This window comes from Saccostrea echinata, unplaced genomic scaffold (genome assembly GCF_033153115.1).
Source record: "Saccostrea echinata isolate AGI-Se365-2 ecotype Australia unplaced genomic scaffold, CSIRO_AGI_Sech_v1 ptg000002l, whole genome shotgun sequence".
In the NCBI taxonomy this organism is placed as follows: Eukaryota; Metazoa; Mollusca; class Bivalvia; order Ostreida; family Ostreidae; genus Saccostrea; species Saccostrea echinata.
The window spans coordinates 26,621,427-26,640,131 of NW_026889751.1; the positions used below are offsets into that span (position 1 = coordinate 26,621,427).

The 18,705-nt window shown below is 32.8% G+C and overlaps 1 protein-coding gene across 1 annotated transcript; it reads left to right on the forward strand.

The window, feature by feature from the left end:
- Window positions 1-1,410: 1,410 nt before the first annotated feature.
- Window positions 1,411-12,233, forward strand: LOC133202119 (DBH-like monooxygenase protein 1). Its single transcript, XM_061337899.1, has 9 exons — window positions 1,411-1,499; window positions 7,795-7,984; window positions 8,737-8,869; window positions 9,452-9,553; window positions 9,962-10,141; window positions 10,291-10,448; window positions 10,729-10,960; window positions 11,139-11,235; window positions 11,572-12,233. Exons 1-9 carry the CDS (start codon window positions 1,459-1,461, stop codon window positions 12,173-12,175), a joined length of 1,737 nt encoding a protein of 578 aa, XP_061193883.1. The 5' UTR covers window positions 1,411-1,458; the 3' UTR covers window positions 12,176-12,233.
- The last annotated feature ends 6,472 nt before the right edge of the window (window positions 12,234-18,705 follow it).

Consider the following 18,705-nt stretch of genomic DNA (forward strand, 5'->3'; position numbering starts at 1 on the left):
ATGGATGCCCGATCTACTGGCAAAAATGTAATACAAATAGAAGTCCTACTACGAAAGGTAATAATATATAAATCTGATCGCATTATTTCAACTATTTAACGTCCTTTTTAAAGAAGATACTTTGTTTCATACACCTTTAAATGTTAAACTTTGGTCCATTTTTGGTCTTAACCTTCCTTCAGGACCTTACTTGAACAATTAAAAAAAATATATATATATACTAAATGGGGATGTTTCATGATCAACCTGACGTTTGATACTAGTGTAATAAGAAAGGGAAATTATACATTTTTATGCATACAAACATGGAATTAAACCGGCTTTTGTCCAACCCTGGCCATGGTAGCCATACTTTGAAAAATTTGAATCTACACAATCTAGGATCATGTAAATATTGATTATTCTAATCGTGACGTTGTTGTCCTTATGGAATACAAATTTTAAACTTTACTAATAAATATATTTTTCTTTAAAATATTAATATATCTAATATTATCCCCAAGGGCAATAATTTAATCAATTTTAATGTATGTAATAAGCGGTAGCATTTGAATTAGCTTCGTTTTTTCTGGCAAGGGTTTTTGAGAAGACCTTTTAAGGAGGCTGGGGTCAACAAATTAACCATCAGATATAACTTAAGTTTTTAGATATGATATCTTAAGCTGTCAACTATCATTTGGCAAACAAAAATTTCATACATTTTATTTTTAATTTTTGATCATTTTTGTATATCTTTATATGGAGCTCTTCTTCTAAAGGAGATCAATATAGTCTGAAAATGGCCACAACCACCCAGCCCTCTTAAGTGACTCAGTTTTATTTTCATATCTTTATAAATTTCTCTTCCTGGAGAAAAACTGCAATTTCAGCAATTTAATTTATTCAGAAGGAAGGAAACTTTGGTAAAAGCTGGTCCAGTTACCCTCGGAAATGTCGAAAATTTAAAAAAAATCGACATGAATAGGCAGACGACAGACACATTTCGATCAGAAAACTAACATTACCCACAGGTTCAGACAAGCCAAAGGTCTTTTAACAGAAATACAATTTTCAAATATCAACTGATAGAACTAGTTTATCAAACATTTTTGATTGTATTAGAAGTTGTAAAAGGGAACGTCAGGTCTAGAATAATTTTTTTAATATTTCATTCATTTGATAGTTATTGATAAATTTTACCCGATGCTGACAAATAAGTGTGTGAACTGCTTTCTGGAGGCTTTCATGTTGAGAGATAAAGTTATTGCACTTGCTTAATGTTTCCCACAATCCTTACTTTTATGACGACTTCCAGGCACATTGGTTCCAAGTGTAAACACTATCATGCCAGAATCAAGTGATGAAAATGTGCCAATTAAGCGCTTGCGATTTCATTGTGAATCCGAATGTACTGAAGGAGGTATAATTTTACATACAAATTATTCTAGTGGTTCAGAAAAATAAGAGAAGGAATTAATAATGACATGCAATTATTTGGGAATAGATACTTATTTGCAAAGGTAAATTTCACTTGATTTAGTTCCAAAGGATCACTTCTAGGTAAATATATGCGTTGACCTATAGGGCCGATATTGGTTTCAGTCTTTAGAAAAAGCTTATCGATATCCGTTCCGGTCGCTGACTTTAGGCCACATGCGTATAGTTTCTTGTTTCTCATGTATCGTTTTAGTTCTAGTCAACTGTGTCTTCATATGACCCTACATCGGTATTTACAGATACATCCTTTGTAAGAGGGTCCTTACCTGATGCCTGGGTAATGGCAACGGGGCATAAAACATTAACTGACCTTACCACGTTCTTTTCTTATCTGTAAACCTTCCTCCTGCATTTTTGACATAACATGTCGCCAATGCACACAATATTCCCGAGGAATGAACTGCATCTACTCTGCATAGCGCAGTATCTCTCCCAATGGGAAAACAGTATTACTACCCAGAGATGCTCTTGAAAGACAAACACAGCAAATTTTTTCTCGGCATGATTTTTTTTTTCGTGACACCTGCAGTATCGAGTAACACAAAGTGTATGATTCGTGTCCTCGAACAAAGTGTGCTTACACTGAGATATAGTTCCGGTTGATTGCGTTTAGTTAAAGTTTGTTTGTTTGATTGTTTATTGTTTAACGTCCCTCTTGAGAATTTTTCACTCATATGGAGACGCCACCACTTGCCGGTGGAGAGCTGCAAATTGTTTCCTATACTCGGCACTTACGGCCATTGAGCAGTGAGGGATCTTTTTCGTGCCAGCACCTACGGCGACACGGGACCTCGGTTTATACGGTCTCATCCGAAGGACCGGTGTCCATGTCCCACAGTGGGATTCGAACCCGCGACGTAAGGATCAACTCCTTAAACCGCGACTCTAGAGCGAACTCTCTAACCACTGCGCCACGCGGGCGACTCGTTTAGTTAAAGAGAATTTATGATCTGCATTTCCATAAATCATTATGTCTTTTATATCAATAGCAAACATACATTTAAGGAAGAAAATAGAAGTAAAATGCCAAAGCCTGTATAAAAAATCAAATTCGTGTTTATACAGGTGAAAAATTTGGAAAAAAAAATAAAAGTGTGCCAACAGGTGGATTCGAACCAGGAAACTAAAAATGTCCATGGTAAGAGTCCTCGGTCTATCTTTCTGAGCTATACTGACTATGAAAATATTCGTCATAAATACGTATAATCCAGTATGATAGAAATAGGTTTTCGCATTTTTTGTAGGTTTTTTACGAATTTCGACTCTAGGGTAAGGGTGCCCCTAAAAAAATCTTGTTTTAAATCATTCTTTAGATCAAAATCTATCAAAATTTCATAATTCAATTTAGGGGCAGGCCTGTCCTGAAGGACTTCATGCAAAAATTAGTGCTTTAACTGACAAAATACTGTTTTGACCAACTTTGGAGGCTTATTTCAAAGTTGCATGTTACCGTTCACGGTAGCTCAGTCGGTAGAGCGCTCGCTTCGTGATCGGGAGGTCGTGAGTTCGAATCTCGGACGCGACAGACCTAAGTCGATAAAAAATAGGTAGCAACTGTTCCTTCGCCATGCGCTCGGCACTTTGAAGTGAAAGTTGCGGGTCTTTCGGATGAGACCTTAAAAACCGAGGCCCCGTGTCACGGCAGGCGTTGGCACGATAAAGATCCCTCACTGCTCAATGGCCCTGAGTGCCGAGTAAAGGTCAAAATTTGAAGCCCTTCACCGGTATATGGTGACGTCTCTATATGAGTGAAAAATTCTCGAACGGGACGTAAAACAATATACAATCAATCAATCAATCAATCAAAGTTGCATGTTAAAAAAAATTAGGTTCAAAATGCAAATTTGAAAAAAATTGACAAATATATGATAGAAAACAACTTAAGAACATTGATTTTTAAATGTGACTTTTTCCGGAAAATTGTTCTCTCCCATAGGTCAAATCTTTTGTTATTAATAACGAATACATCCTTTTCAAAAGATAAGATGCTCACTCCTCCATGGCACCTCATCCCACCTCTGATGTTTTGGAGGTCCTTGTTTGCTCTGCTCCTATTTTGTATTGTTTAATGGACTTTTGAGCTTGAATACTGTTCGTTATCTCCATATATTTCATCTAAGAAAAATACATTAATGGTAATCTAACAACCAAGCTTTATGATAAACGTGATGACTTTAATTTTTCAATCGTCAACTTCCCTTACTTAGCAGCAGTATACCTTCAACACCTGCATATGGGGTTTATACATGTATCTCTCAGTTGATTCGATACGCAAGAGCATTCTCTACGTATGAACAATTTCTAAAAAGAAACGAGGTAAATTATCGACAAACAAGTTGATGAAACAAGAATATCAGCTGTCTCGTTTAAAGTCGTCATTCTGTAAGTTCTATGCTCGATACAATGACATTGTCAGCAAATACACTTTATCATTAAGTTAAATGCTGACTGACGTTTTTCATACTAATTACTAGGCCATTATTTACACACAGAATTGTCGACGGATTTTTCCGTCATTTCCCTATCATGACAAGGAGCACACGGCGGGTGTGACAGGTCGGCAGGGGATGCTCACTCCTCCATGACACCTGATCCCACCTTTGATGTTTTAGAGGTACGTGTTTGCTCTGCTCCAAAATTTGTATTGTTTAATGGACTTTTGAGTTTGAATACTGTTCGTTATCTCCATATATTTCATCTAAGATAGATGTTTATTTTTTTACAATGATAAAAAATTATTTATGATGCAAGGAATGTTATTACTGTGCAACCGTAAATGCATTGGCTGTTATACTTGATTAACACCTGACATTTGAAGACCCTCCACCACGTCATCAGGCTATGATAAGGATTTCCCCATGCTGTTCCAATTTAGCAATAAATATCAAATTTAAGTGCTGTTGTCATAAGAAGCCGCTCTACATTTTATATAAGAGACGAGGTTTTATATACAGAAATCAAAATTCTGATCAGACGATCCCATTAATGCTAAAACATACAGGGAATATTGCATCAAGTAATTTTTTTTTAAATTCCACTTTCCAAAATTGCGATTCAGACGCACTACATTTTTCAACCTGTTTATTGTATGCCTACTCATACAACCGTAAAAAAAAAACTTTACTTAAGAAAGTTGAACGCAGATGACAGGTGAACATTAAGAATTGTGATATTCGTGTTGTAATTCCTGTTGCCTTAAAATTTTATAAATCAAAAATTAATATCTTGGTTTATTTTCTCAGTAAGTATTCAGAAGTTATAAAAAAATCGCATAGGACAGCAAGAGTCACAAATTCCAAACAAACAAACAAACAAACAAACAACAACGACCAAAAAAAAACACACACACACAAAAAAAACCAAAAAACCCCCCTCCCCCCCCCCCCCCAAAAAAAAACAAACAAACATACAATAAAAATGAATAGATTAAGAAATGAATAAATAAAATGAAAATTAAAAAAAAAATCTTGTTTTGTTGTTACATTCTTATTAATGTATGATAGGTTTTTTTCTTTCCTTCCCCCTTTTTTTGTAAAAGGGACACTGTTCTTTACTGCTATCTAATTGTTGTTATATGTATAATGCATAACAAATGCATATTAGATATTTATGAAATAAAAATTTCATCATGTACAAATAATGCAATGAGGAAAGTGTCCCCGCATCCTGCATGAATTTAAGGGAAAATCGATCATGCTGTTCAGATAATTAACAAATTGACCTACTTATCAAAAATTAACTTTGGTCATCAACATTTGCTTCGCAAGAGATAGGGCTTTCATATTTTTTCACATATGCATACCTTGTGACAAGACCTTGTAGATTGTATTATCATATTTGAACTCATGACCTGAATCTTGAAGTTTCATGCAGGTTTGAGAAGCTTTTATTTTGACCGTAACCTTTATTAATTCAAAAAATTATATCTTTTGCATGATGGACAGACAATAGAAGACAAACAAAACCGTTACAATATGTCATTAATAATTGTATCCCAACCACTAAAACGCCGAAAGCGGGGGACCTCAGATCTTTGAATTTGTTTGTTACTGTTTGATATTAATCTCAGATTTAAAGAAGACATTATTTGATATTCGTAAAAAAAAAATTGGATTCTTATTCCTCAAGGCCAAATTTTGTAAAATATGGTCCAGTTGTCAAGTGGACGAAGTGGAAAAATGTGAAAAACGACATAAATAGGAGACAGGAATTACAGGAACAACTCTATCCATTGTCTCCGGTAAACGTAAATCTCTGAAGATGTTATCTTTTAAAACAAAATCACACGCGGGACTAGTCTTATTCATGGTATTGGACGTTGTTAATGATTAAACAAACAAGGGATATTTCATCATTTTTAAAAAATCCATTTATTCTAATATGTGCTCACTCAACCAGAGAAAAAGGCGATTGAATAAAGATAAGTCAAATGCGGATGTTAGGTGAAGTGTAACTTGTATGTGCAGGTGAAATTTTCGATTTCATATTTTTTAACAATTGCAAATAAGGGATCTCAGTGTATGAAGAGAAAAATATTTTATTATCAAGAATCATCATTTGAACATCAAACAAAGATTAGTGCATACTTTCATCGCTCATATCTTTTATTGTTATTTTTTTTAAACAAAGACATTCGTCTTCATACTTTTATCAATTTTGATATAATTTTTTAGTGTCTTAATTCCGTTGAGCACGAAATTTAAGTGGGATTTAAAGATAAAACCAAATAAACAGGAAAGCAGAGCCAATGATTAAGATATAGATTAAGGTCTGACGACACGTTGCTCGAATATCTTTTCTGTATCTCTTTGTAATATATAACAATTTAATCATAATTATCATTATCTGTGTACAAAATCTCTAAGAATATAAAGACACACACAAAAAAAATGTATTATTGGCAATGCCAGTGATTTCCAATAGGATTATTTAGTAAATAAAATCCTATGGTATCGTGCATAAATATCTGATAAGGTACCTCAATTTTTTGTGAGGAAACTATAAAGTAGCAATACTTCAATGAAAAATTCCTGGACAAAATCATATATTATGTGAACGTGTCGTCTAACCTTAAAACAAACAAACCAACCTTCTGATTATAGCTTTCAAATTTGTCATGCTATATATAGCGACATTATTAAACTGTTTTTATGTCCTTTAGATTTGGACAGATATTTAATAATACACCTCGATATTAATCCAAAAAATACTTTCAAATACATGCAAGTACATTTACTACATTATTGCAATCCATATTACATTGTAGAATCATCAAACAACCTAGAAGTGAAATATACGCACATCCTTAATTAAATATGTTTTCTACATAATTGAACATGTAACTGAAGATCTCATAACAACTTTCAAGTAAATTCTGAAAGTTTTGCAAACAAGTTACATTTCTAAAATTTTAGGAACAAATTAATTTTTCAGATTTATAAGCATCTGATATGTAGAGTTTACATCTCTCTTACGTCGAAGAAACTTAGAAAGACATGCAGTTACACTACTTCTGGGTCAATCCATGTATTTAGGATCCTGCTCTATCAGTTATTCATAGGCCATCATCTGGTGTACATGCATGACATTCTCAACTAAATAATCAATATGGTTCTCCTTTTTATGAATTTTTTAAGTGAGTGAAAGTTAAAAAAATCGGCGATTAGACATTTATGACAAAAAATTTCACTGAGATTGGTAAACAATGACAATATTAATATACAGTATTAATGAATGAAATGTCGCATCCTATGATGAAATTTGTTCGGTTCAGCGATCTAGGTATGTATTGCATCTACATATGTATTGTATAATGATCTTCGTCTATCTAGGACATCGAAAATAAACGGAAAGACTTCTTTTTTTTACCTTTCTAGGTGAAAATTTAGAATTGTGCACACGAAACAAAACTGTATGACATCAGACTTAATAAACATTGCAACATAGTGTCAACATGTATATAAAAAAGGAGGCAAAGTTATTTACACTTATATTTAAACCGCAATCAGAGAATGAAAATGAAAGGGTAAGTTATATATTATATTGAAGACATCACATAACAAGAAGTAAGTGAAAAATTAACTTTGTCAAATGCTGATTCGAGAATTAATTAATCACAATTTTGATCACATGTATTAATGCTATTTAAGAAAAAAAAGAACAAAATGCAAGACGTATATAAGAAAATATCATTTTCCTATGTTTTGGAAATTTTAATCTTTCACGTAAGTTATTAGAAAGTATTTTGTATTTAGATGGAAAAGGGAAAAATCGTGTCTAAAATAACTCAGTAATTTCTGTTAAAACTTATCCCTGTAGGTTACCGCTGCTCATCATTGTCGTTACATCGGGACATGCCTATTTATATTTTACTGAAAAAATTCCTAATGGGGAAAATGTTCCCCATCCTTGCAAACCGAACTACATGTGGAAAGGTGTAGGGCACAAAAACAAGAACGGGGGAGGAGAAAGGAACCCGTTTGGATTGGATTTCTACAACCAAGGAAAGGTCAGTTTAATACATGTAAAAACATGTATAAATATTGAATGTAATTCTACACTAATTTTTTGAAATCATCTTATTGTTCATTTTAAGTAAAATGTAATAGTCTAATCTTTGAATGTCTGACAAATTTTAGATTCTTCTTTTGTTTTATTTCTCCCACAAATCTAATTATCAAAACAAAGTATCAGTACATAGAATTATATTTCTAATCTTTTCAGTACTTAACGACTTTTTATAGCATTTAAATAGTGTCAAGGTAAATTTTTAAAGATGCATCAAGATCAACTTTAAGTTATAAGGAGTTGTAGGTTCGAGACACGGCGGCGAAAACCTAAGACGATAAAAATACTACGTAGCAATTGTTCCTTCGCCCAAGACTAGGTACTAATCGAGAAAATGTTGAATAGATCTTTCTGATTAGGCCTTAAAATCCGAAGCCCCGTGTTAAAATATACCTACATATTCTTAAAAACACACGCGCCAAAACAAATAATATCAATAAATAAATAAACCACTTTATAGGCACTCAAAAGGAAACCTCACTTGCCCTGAGTGACGAGTATAAGGTCGAACTTACATTGAAGTAATTCAACGGTATCTAGTGACATGTCATATGAGTGATAAACTCTCATACAGCTGTAAGGGATGTTAAACAACGAACCAACAAAGCAAAAAAAAAAAAAAAAAATAAACAACTTTAAAGACAATATATTTATATATATTTGTATATCTGATATGTTTAACTTTGTGTTAAGGTGTGGAGTGAGTCCCTCTGCAGAATGGACTCAGATGGAGACGGAAGAACAAATGGAGAGGAATTAGGAGATCCAAACTGTTTATGGATGGAAGGCAAAATTCCGGACTCTGTAACTGGAATAACACACCCTGGTTAGTATCTCATTATTAGAAATCTATTATTATTTCGTCAATTTGTAACAGATACTCGAAGCATAAATTAAAAAATATTAAGAAAATTTTATATACTAGTAACTCATAGGAAATGTGACTACAATTGCAATGGGAAAAAAAAGTTTAAGTTCTTGAAATAGAAATACAGTATTACATCAGCCCGAGAAGTACAAACAATTTTAAAAGATGTGAAAACTTGGCCTGGTATGGGGTTTACACTCACACCAGGATAAACACTAAGGAATTCTTTGAAAAATATCACAGTTTGATAAAAAGCGAATATTTTAAATATTTAAGATTTAATTTATAATAGATAAATAAATAAATAAATAAATAAATAAATAAATAAATAAATAAATAAAAGAAAATCAAGTAAAAGAGGACTGCCATTTATCCATTTTGAGACCACGATTTCCTCAATCAACGGTCTGTAATATTTCATTATTTTATATAAAAAATATAAGATTACATTTGTATTTTCTAGATCGTATTGGACAGATTTATACTGATATTGCACTACTAATAATTTTTAGGCGTATGTGATATGTATGTAATTTTTAGGCGTATGTGAACCCATGAACAGTACGTTTTGCAAGCAGAGGAACGACTGGGTGGATTGTTCTTCTGAGTCCTTTCAGTGCGACGCTTTAAAGCAGGATCCCGGTATGTAGACCATTGAAAGTAGGATCAGTTAAAATGTTTTTAAAGTTTAAACAATTTTATTGAATAAATTCAATGAGGATTGGGAAACAGGTAAAGACTATTTATACCCCCTCCTCTCAGTTAAAATGCATTTTTGATTACAATTACAATTTCATCGTAAATGAACCAATATTTATAACATCATTTGTCAATACACTATGAATTGAACGTTAATTGATACATGTATTACAGAATTGAAGAGTACATAATATCAAGATGAGCCTTTAATTATTAAGTTACTCTTTTGTTTGCTATGGGAGCAATGCATCACACACATCTGGTTCTTACATACATGTAAGAAAAGAAAAGGGCGGAGAAAACAAAAAGAAGTAAACAGAGATATTTGGATTTTTTTTTTTTAATTTGCAGAGCTGAGGAACATAACATTCCAATTTCCAAGAACAGTTGTACCTGCAAAGGAAACAAACTATTTCTGCATGTCTTTCGAATTTCCTCAAGATGGCGACTACCACATGATAGCAACAGAGCCGATCATTGACAATGCACATGTCATGCATCACATCCTCTTATTTGGATGTACACAAAAATGTAATTTCACGACAAATTTAGCCGTTTTCTAAGCAATTATAATAAATAAATACTTAAGCACAGTCAAACTGTAAATAAATGCACTCAAGATTTTGCATATTGATGAATTGTACTAGGTATAAACATTTTTCGTGTTTTGTTGTAAATAGCATCTGTTAGTATGGATAAACCTGAACATTGTGGTATGAGTGTTGGCGACTGTTTTGATATCATTGGTTTGTGGACAGTTGGTGCATCAGGGGAGTGCTTTCACAGGGATATAGGTTTCAGACTTGGACAACACGGCTATAAATACTTCGTCTTACAGGTAGGAAAATAAGACACCTTAATGTCAAAAAGCACCCTGTAATCAGATTGACTCTTAATTCTCCCGCTCTTAAAAAAATTACATACATGTCATACAGCATTCAACATCTTGATAAGGCATACATGTACTTTAATTTATGTGATTTTTCTACTGCTACAACTTCTTTTGTTAATATTTAAAAAAAATGTACATTGTTTGATTTTTTTTCATAAACCAAAAATTTTGTATGATCACTGGTATTGCTGGTAAATCATTCTAGTTTTACTTTCCATTTGTATAGATTCATTGGAACAACCCACAAAAGAAATCAAATTACTTTGATGGCTCAGGAATGGTTCTACACTATACTCCTAGCAAACGCATTGCTGATGCAGGGATTTTAACCATAGGACAGGGTTATTTTGAGATACCCCCACAAAGAGAGGAAGTGATTGTCACTGGTCATTGTGAAAATATAGCCATGAACGGCTCTATATACTTTACACGAGCTCTGAACCACATGCATTACCTTGGTAAGATGTCAAAACAAAGGACATTAATATTGATGTTTAAAATGATAAAATCCAATTATTCAATTATTCTTATTTTAAAGTCATGATTATTCAATATTAAAGTATTTTTTAACCAAAATTAATGTTCTTTTTGAATATAAGTATATATATATTTTTCTTTTCCTGGTCATGCCAACAGGTAGAAAGATGAAAATAGAACAATTTCGCGGAGGAGAAAAAATACGATATATTACCAATGAAGATAACTATAACTATGATTCACCTGTAATTACAGAGTAAGTAAAACATTCTTTTCCGACTTGTGTGTTTATGTCAGCTTAGAGAGGATGTGCTCCAATTAATTCAGTTGACAAAGTATGTTTAATCTCACAGTCATGATGTAATTCATTTTGATCTCTTTTAAACTTGTATATATCATTACATTCAAATGAAAGACTAGTAAGAGATGTGCACTTTTTATAAATTTATAGTGATATACATGTAACTTACAGACTTTTATGCTCTCAATTTTACAAATATTATATAAATATTACTCCAAGAAAAGTATAATTTTATTTGTTATTAAACACTATATATATATTTGGTTAAAGATATATTTTATGTTTTGTTAGATACTTGAGTCCACTTGAACTTAAAGCCGGAGACACCCTTAAAACAACTTGCACCTTCAAATCCACATCCAGAACCAAGACAGTGTTTTATGGAGATGGAACAAATGACGAGATGTGTCTTGGATTTCTGACTTACTATCCAAAACAGAACATGGACCAACCTTTCTGTGTTTCCCATCGAAACCTGGATCAAATGCAATTGTTTATTTCACAGGAGTATAGAGGATGCCGGCATTGGGATTTTCTGTTGTCACAGTCAGAAGAGGTTAGAAATATTAAGTTCAAGGTTATTGATAATTGTAGACCATTACGAGGCTGCCTGTCTGAGTGTCTGTCTGTAGTAAAGACTGTCAGAAATCATGCATGTTTGAAGAAGGATGTGGGACACTGGATAAAAAATCATGCCTTATATAGCCTGGATCAAAGAGTCAATAGAACGGAAATGACACAGTTTTACATGGGGATATCTTCCTGTGACAAGGAATTAGAACAAATCGAAAACAAATTTTCGTCAAGTGGTAACTCTGTATCGATTTCATTGTTCTCTTTATTTTATTGTGTGCTTCATGGTTTGTTTATGTCAGAAAATGTTTATTTTAACTGATAGAACTAATAATGTTCTCTAAGTTCTCTATAATCCGTGTTTTTTTTTAAATTGTTATATTAATTTTCTGTTAAAAATATTGAATTCTGTTATTGTATGTTAAAGAGTATTATCAATTGTAGAGTATGTGTTTTGAACATATATTTAGTAATAAACAGAAACATTACAAACACGTTCTTAACGTTAAAAGAGCTAGATTCACTTTATGCATAAAATGGCCCTGTAGATATACGAATCTGTTGACTAAGACTTTATGTTCCATTTTAAACATCAAGATAAAGTAAAGACTCAGTACTTTCATTTCCTATTAAAGATTTTCTCCCTAGAGTCCAGATCTTGGAAAACAGGCTTTATGGAATTGCAATTTCTTGAATTTTAAGGAAAACGGGTATATTTGAGTACTTTCAGAGAAGAAAAATAATATGAGCGCACCCTCTGATCTAAAAAATGAAACGTGTTTTGTAATTCTCAGAAACAGTTCTATCATTTAATTAGTGCATATTTTAGATCAGAGGTTGCTCTCTATATTAAATATCGAAAAATTTCTTTTAAAATTGCCTGTTTTTGTAAAATTTTTCAAGATATGATGAAAATGACGCATTTGATGACGTCATTATGCATTGACTAGCCAGAAAATTACGTCATTTTTGATAGATTCGCAATCACCAAAGATTTAAATAATATTTTAATGCATTGTCAACTAAAATTAAGAAGTTTCAGTTTTTCAGAAATTCACAGGGTCAAAAAAGGCCCTAAGTGAACCTTGTTCTTTGTACTAGGGTATCTAAAATAGGTAGCTGATTAAAATTCCGGAGTACAGTTAAGGTGCCAAATGGAAATATCCGCGATTTTTTTAGATAGAAAATACATTTTTTTACAAGAATGGGCGTTTCTTTTTAGGACTTTACTATTATCGGACAAATGCAATGTGGTTGAAAACTACATGTTGAGGACGATTAGATTTCTTATTTAGACTTGTCACGTGATGTGGCAGTCACGTGATTTTAGCAAATATACCTGAAGTATTGAGGTCATCTATAAATTCTAATATTGCATGGGCATAACCAAGTTAAAAATCTAAGTTTAACATATAATTATTTTCAACACTCTTTGTAGTTTGTGAAAAGTGCTGCGAACCTATACAGATTCTACTATCTAATTGCTAAAATAACATTTGTTAGACCGTATGTTGAATATTTTGCTTGTCAAGTACATTAAATATAGATATAATTAATTCATTTGCAAGATTTCAACAGGTTTGCAGCACTTTTCAAATATCTTCATACTTCTTGAGTTTATGTGTAAAAGCTTGTCATAATTCATTGAGGGTATGCCCTTGCAATATATCGATTTATTACGACCCTTCTATTACCCTTCAATGAATCTGCATACAAATATACGACAGTATCGCTTGTCTAGGGAATGTACGGGAAGTATATGATTAAAATCATAAAACAGACATCGCATCCAAGTTAATGGCCTGTCATATATCTACAATTTATATTTCATTTAATTACAAAATACATTTTTCATTGAATAAATATAATTTGATCCGCCTCTCACTGCATACAAACTGCGTCAGATTTTACGATATGACGTCACATTGACAAGTGCATTGCGATCAGAGAATTGTTGATATATTGCTGTGTGGGATTTAACCAACGACAAAAATGCATGCACTAGTTTGTATGGATGTAGTTTAAAGCTATTCAACAGTTTAAAATAGCAAATCATTTCATTTTGTGGTAATTTGAAGAACTTGTATTTTGTGTGACGTCATAGTAAGCATTTCCCGTATAAATTAGGCCCCGCCTCCTTACTGCAGCCTTAACTGTGCTGCGTCATTGCAAAAGAAAGCATGTGTAAGATTTGACAAAACATATCTATGTATGAATTTGAACTCGAAAAGAGGCACATCTACACATACCCTACATATCAAACATGTAAGAAGGCAAAAAGGCCAGTAACATTTTAAAACTCGTTTCAAGAACTGAAACGTATTACAGTGTACCTTCACAAAGCCTATTAAAAAACACCTCCCAAGAATCAATCTAGTAGTAAATTTCTTTCTTTTCCAAAAATCGACTTCAAAGTTGTATTCAATATTCATTCATTTATCATTTTCTACTAAAGAATAGATTGATAATTGAAAAAAGTGCAAAGCAAGTTTGCTTGTACACGTACATTAATTAACTTCAATGAAGGCTGCATTTTTAAAAATATTATAGCAGTACCAACCAACATAATATCCCTAAGAAATATTTCATCCTTTATATATGTTCTTTTTCTCTATTTTTAAGACAGACGGATATAATCTTCAAACAGATATGAAATTATGCACTTTCTGCATGTTAACTCAAAATACTGCAGTGTACGAGACAGCAACTAAAAATTATCAGACATGCAAATGTAAGAAAGTATTTAATTTACACTCATGTAGAGACGTCACCAGTGCCAGAAATTTTGATATATGCATAATGCTTATAGCCAAAGCAATATTTTCATAAAGTTCATGAAGTTATGAAATAAGATTTTTCACACAGCCATTAGTGCATTATAGTTAGCGTCGCCGTGTCAAACCTAAAAGACAAACAAAGGTAGTGATTCGTCGCCAAATGCCTGGCATTGGACTTGAAAGTCACTAGTCTTTCGGATAAAACCTTAAAACAAAGGATCGTGTCATATAAGGAGAAAGAAGCCCAATTGCTTTGGCTATTAGCACCATGCATATATCAAAATATCTGGCACTGGTGACGTCTCTACATGAGTGAAAAATTCTCGAATAGGACTTAAACAACATTCAAAAAATTAATAATTAGCGCTCCCCAAAATTCTGAACATATGGCAGTGTGAGTGTCTAGCTCATCACAAAAAATGATTTTACTAATTTTTTTTCAACATAATAAATCTTTAAAATGTATTTTCATCATATTAGTTTGATAACCTATACCACTGCGCTTCTCAAAAAAATTCAATGAACAATCATCTGCTTTTAAACAAATTCCATCAATTTATTGAATATTCAGTATGTAAGAAAAAGATCTTATGGCTTTTATTTATACTTGATCGACAGCATCATAGATTATATATATATTCATAACATCATAATAATAAAACTGATACGTGTAAATTTATAAAGAACTTCACACAGTTACAACATTTCGTCCAAAAGTAAAAAGATTAAATGCCAGTTTTCCTGGACGAGTTGCCTTTCTTTCTTCCTTTCTTTAAACGTTCTTTTCTCTGAATACACTTTTCAAAAAGATTAATCAGATCAAACAACGCTATGGTAGCCAGCACTAATGCGATAACCACTGCACCTACATATCCAATTCCTTGAGCTGATGCTCTGTCGTCCTTTGCACAAGATTTCCTTCTGACTACTGACGATAACTCAGATTTGTTAATCTTAAGCTCTGCAATGACTTCATTAATTTTGATGTTTGGGGATCTAGTAAAACTTAAAGTGAGGTTTAACTTTCTACAAACACACTTACATATATTTTTGGAAGTTAGAACAGGTGTAAGCAATGCTGTTGTAGAATAAAGACGACCGAAGGTTTGGTTTGTGGTTAGTAATGTGCTTTTTAAAGTAGATGTATGAGATTCTGGCGGAGGACCGTGTCTGGTAATTGAGCCATTCCTATTTACTGAAGACGTAATATTTGAGCCAGCTGTAGATGTAACGCTGCTATGTTGCACCGAATACCTATTTAGGAAGGTACTTGTGCTGTTCTCCCTCAGTGTGTTCCTGAAAACGTTTTTCACGGTGGATTTCAACGAAGTGAAGGTTGCAGAGGATGCCTTTTTCACTATTATTCTAGATATTGGATCAGTTGTAGATATATTATTATTATTATCCTTTGTTGAAGCGTCCTTTTGTACAGTTGTCCTCTGGGAGTTTGTCTGACTGAATAAAGATGTTTGCTCGGAAGCGGAAGTGACATCAGTATTGGGTTGTGACGATGGAATAGGCATAGATGAAAGCATTTTTGTTTTTATGACCTTATTGCCAGAGTTATCATAATAACTATCCACAAAAAGGATGCAAACTTCGTATTCAGCCTGAATAGATAGTAACATTTGCTTTTCTAAATTAAATCCAACAAAGTCTACAACCGAAAACACCCTGCCATTGATCGTGATGTTCTGCTTCTTTGAAATGACAGTGTTGATTTTTATGGTACAGTTGTTCACATTCACATTGGAAGGTTTAAACATCGCACACGATACCTGAAAATACTTTCCGCAGTTATTTTTGGGAAGGACTTGAAAAATGGAGGTATCCTTGCAAAACACAACAAGTGTATCAGAAGATGCTACAACGGTTTGATACAGCGGAATTGTACTCTGTATTTGGATATACTTGTCTCTTTTCAAAATGCAATGAGAATTTCTGAAACATGATCCACTTAAACTAACTTCCTGTCTTAGTCTTGAGGGCACCCTTACATCTAAAGTGGTGTCATTAAGTGAGTTAGATGAAATTCGACACATGTAATTACTGCTTCTATTACTTGACGAGACCAGTATATACTCTTCGCCTAAATTTGTCAAATGTGCTATGCTGTAAAAATAAAACTGACTTAGTTCCCGAACTTCAATGACAAGTTTAGCTGTTTCTGACACTGATATCCTGAATATTTCGGAAGTAGATGTAAATTCCCTTGAAATGCTGAAGTTGAATGCCCCAGTTTTTTGAATGTTCTTTTGTCCGTGAACAATATTAGTCAGTGCTGAGCTTGTCGTATTAACGAAAAGATTTGTGTACACCATGTGCGGATCTGGAGAGTATGTAAGATGAAATAAAATGGCCGTATATTTTTCCGATGTTACAGAGCCTGTAAAAATGAAATAAAAACCCCTGGAGAATTATCGTTTAAAAATATGAATGCAATTCGTCATTCAAATAAGATGATAGTTAAAAGCATAAATGATACCCCCCCCCCCCTTTACCAGGTACAATTTAGTACAAATTGAACTGAAGGGTGGAACCTCTCACAATTAATTGATAACATTAATACTTACGTCTCTTTGTCACAATTACTTTTTTTGTTGTATTTAAATAAAAAAGCATTCTTACTTAATAAAAGCATGCATCCAATAATGTTCCTCATCCTATTCGATTTCAAACCGTTGTTAATCCATTTCACTATTTAGAATTTTTTTTTGAATTCCACGAAAAAAAAATTATAGCTTGTATGACGAAATATTGCTATACCTCTACGTATAATACGTCATGTAGCCAACATTGAACATTTGAACAGCATTTTCATGATGCCTCAAGCCACTGATTAAAGTATCAATGTTAATTAAATTCACAAAATCCACGGTAAATATTTTCTCTCGCTTTGTTCAAGTAGAAGGATTTTTTGAAAATAGAAACGACACAAGTTGTCGGTCAAGAGATGATTACAGAAGTAATTATTTCACCAATTTTATCAACTAATACATATTTCTATCAAAACAGAATTAAATTAATTTGGTTATTCTAGCGAAACAAAGAGTAAATAGAAGTATCCCTTACAAAATATGCTCTAACAAACTAAAGTTAACTATAGTGATAACTTTAACACTTTGATTTACTATAGTGATGACTTAGAAAACTTTGATTTACTATAGTGATCACTATAACAATATAGTGATCACTATGAACTCTTTGAAAAACTTTGATTAACTATAGTGACAACTTTTAAAACTTTAATTTACTATTGTTAACTATAGTTAACTATATTTTATTACAGTATTTTTTGGTTAGGGATATATCTCTTCATCGATCACTAAAAAATTAATTAAAGATTAATATTAAATAATTGAATGGTAAATGTTTTAAAGTACTAGTACTGCCGAACACGTACGACAACATGCATTATGTATTTATTTAATGGTTTTTTCCATTCTTATGTCGACGCGATATATCCCGGTGAGCTTGAGATAAAAGATACCACAGAGTCTGACACATCTGTTTCATATTTGGATATTTTATTAGAAAAAGACATTAATGGTAATCTAACAACAAAGCTTTATTATAAAAGTGACGACTTTAACTTTTCAATCGTCAAGTTCCCTTACTTATGCAGCAATATACCTTCATCAACTGCATATGGGGTTTATATCTCTGAGTTGATAGAACATGCTCTACGTAAGAACAATTTCTAAACCGAGGTAAGTTATTGGCAAACAAGTTGATGAAACAAGAATATCAGCAGTCTCGTTTAAAGTCATTATTTCGTAAGTTCTATGGTCGATACAATGACCTTGTCAGCAAATACAATCTATCATTAAGTCAAAGCTGACTGACTTTTTCATACTAATTGTTAGGCCATTATTTACACACTGAATTGTCGACGGACATTTTCTTTATTTCCCGATCATGACAAGGAGCACACGGCGGGTGTGTTCGGTCGGAGGGGATGCTCACTCCTCCATGGTACCTGATCCCACCTCTGATGTCTTAGAGGTCCGTGTTTGCTCTGCTCCTATTTTATAATGTTTAATGGACTTTTGAGCTCGAATATTGTTCGTTATGT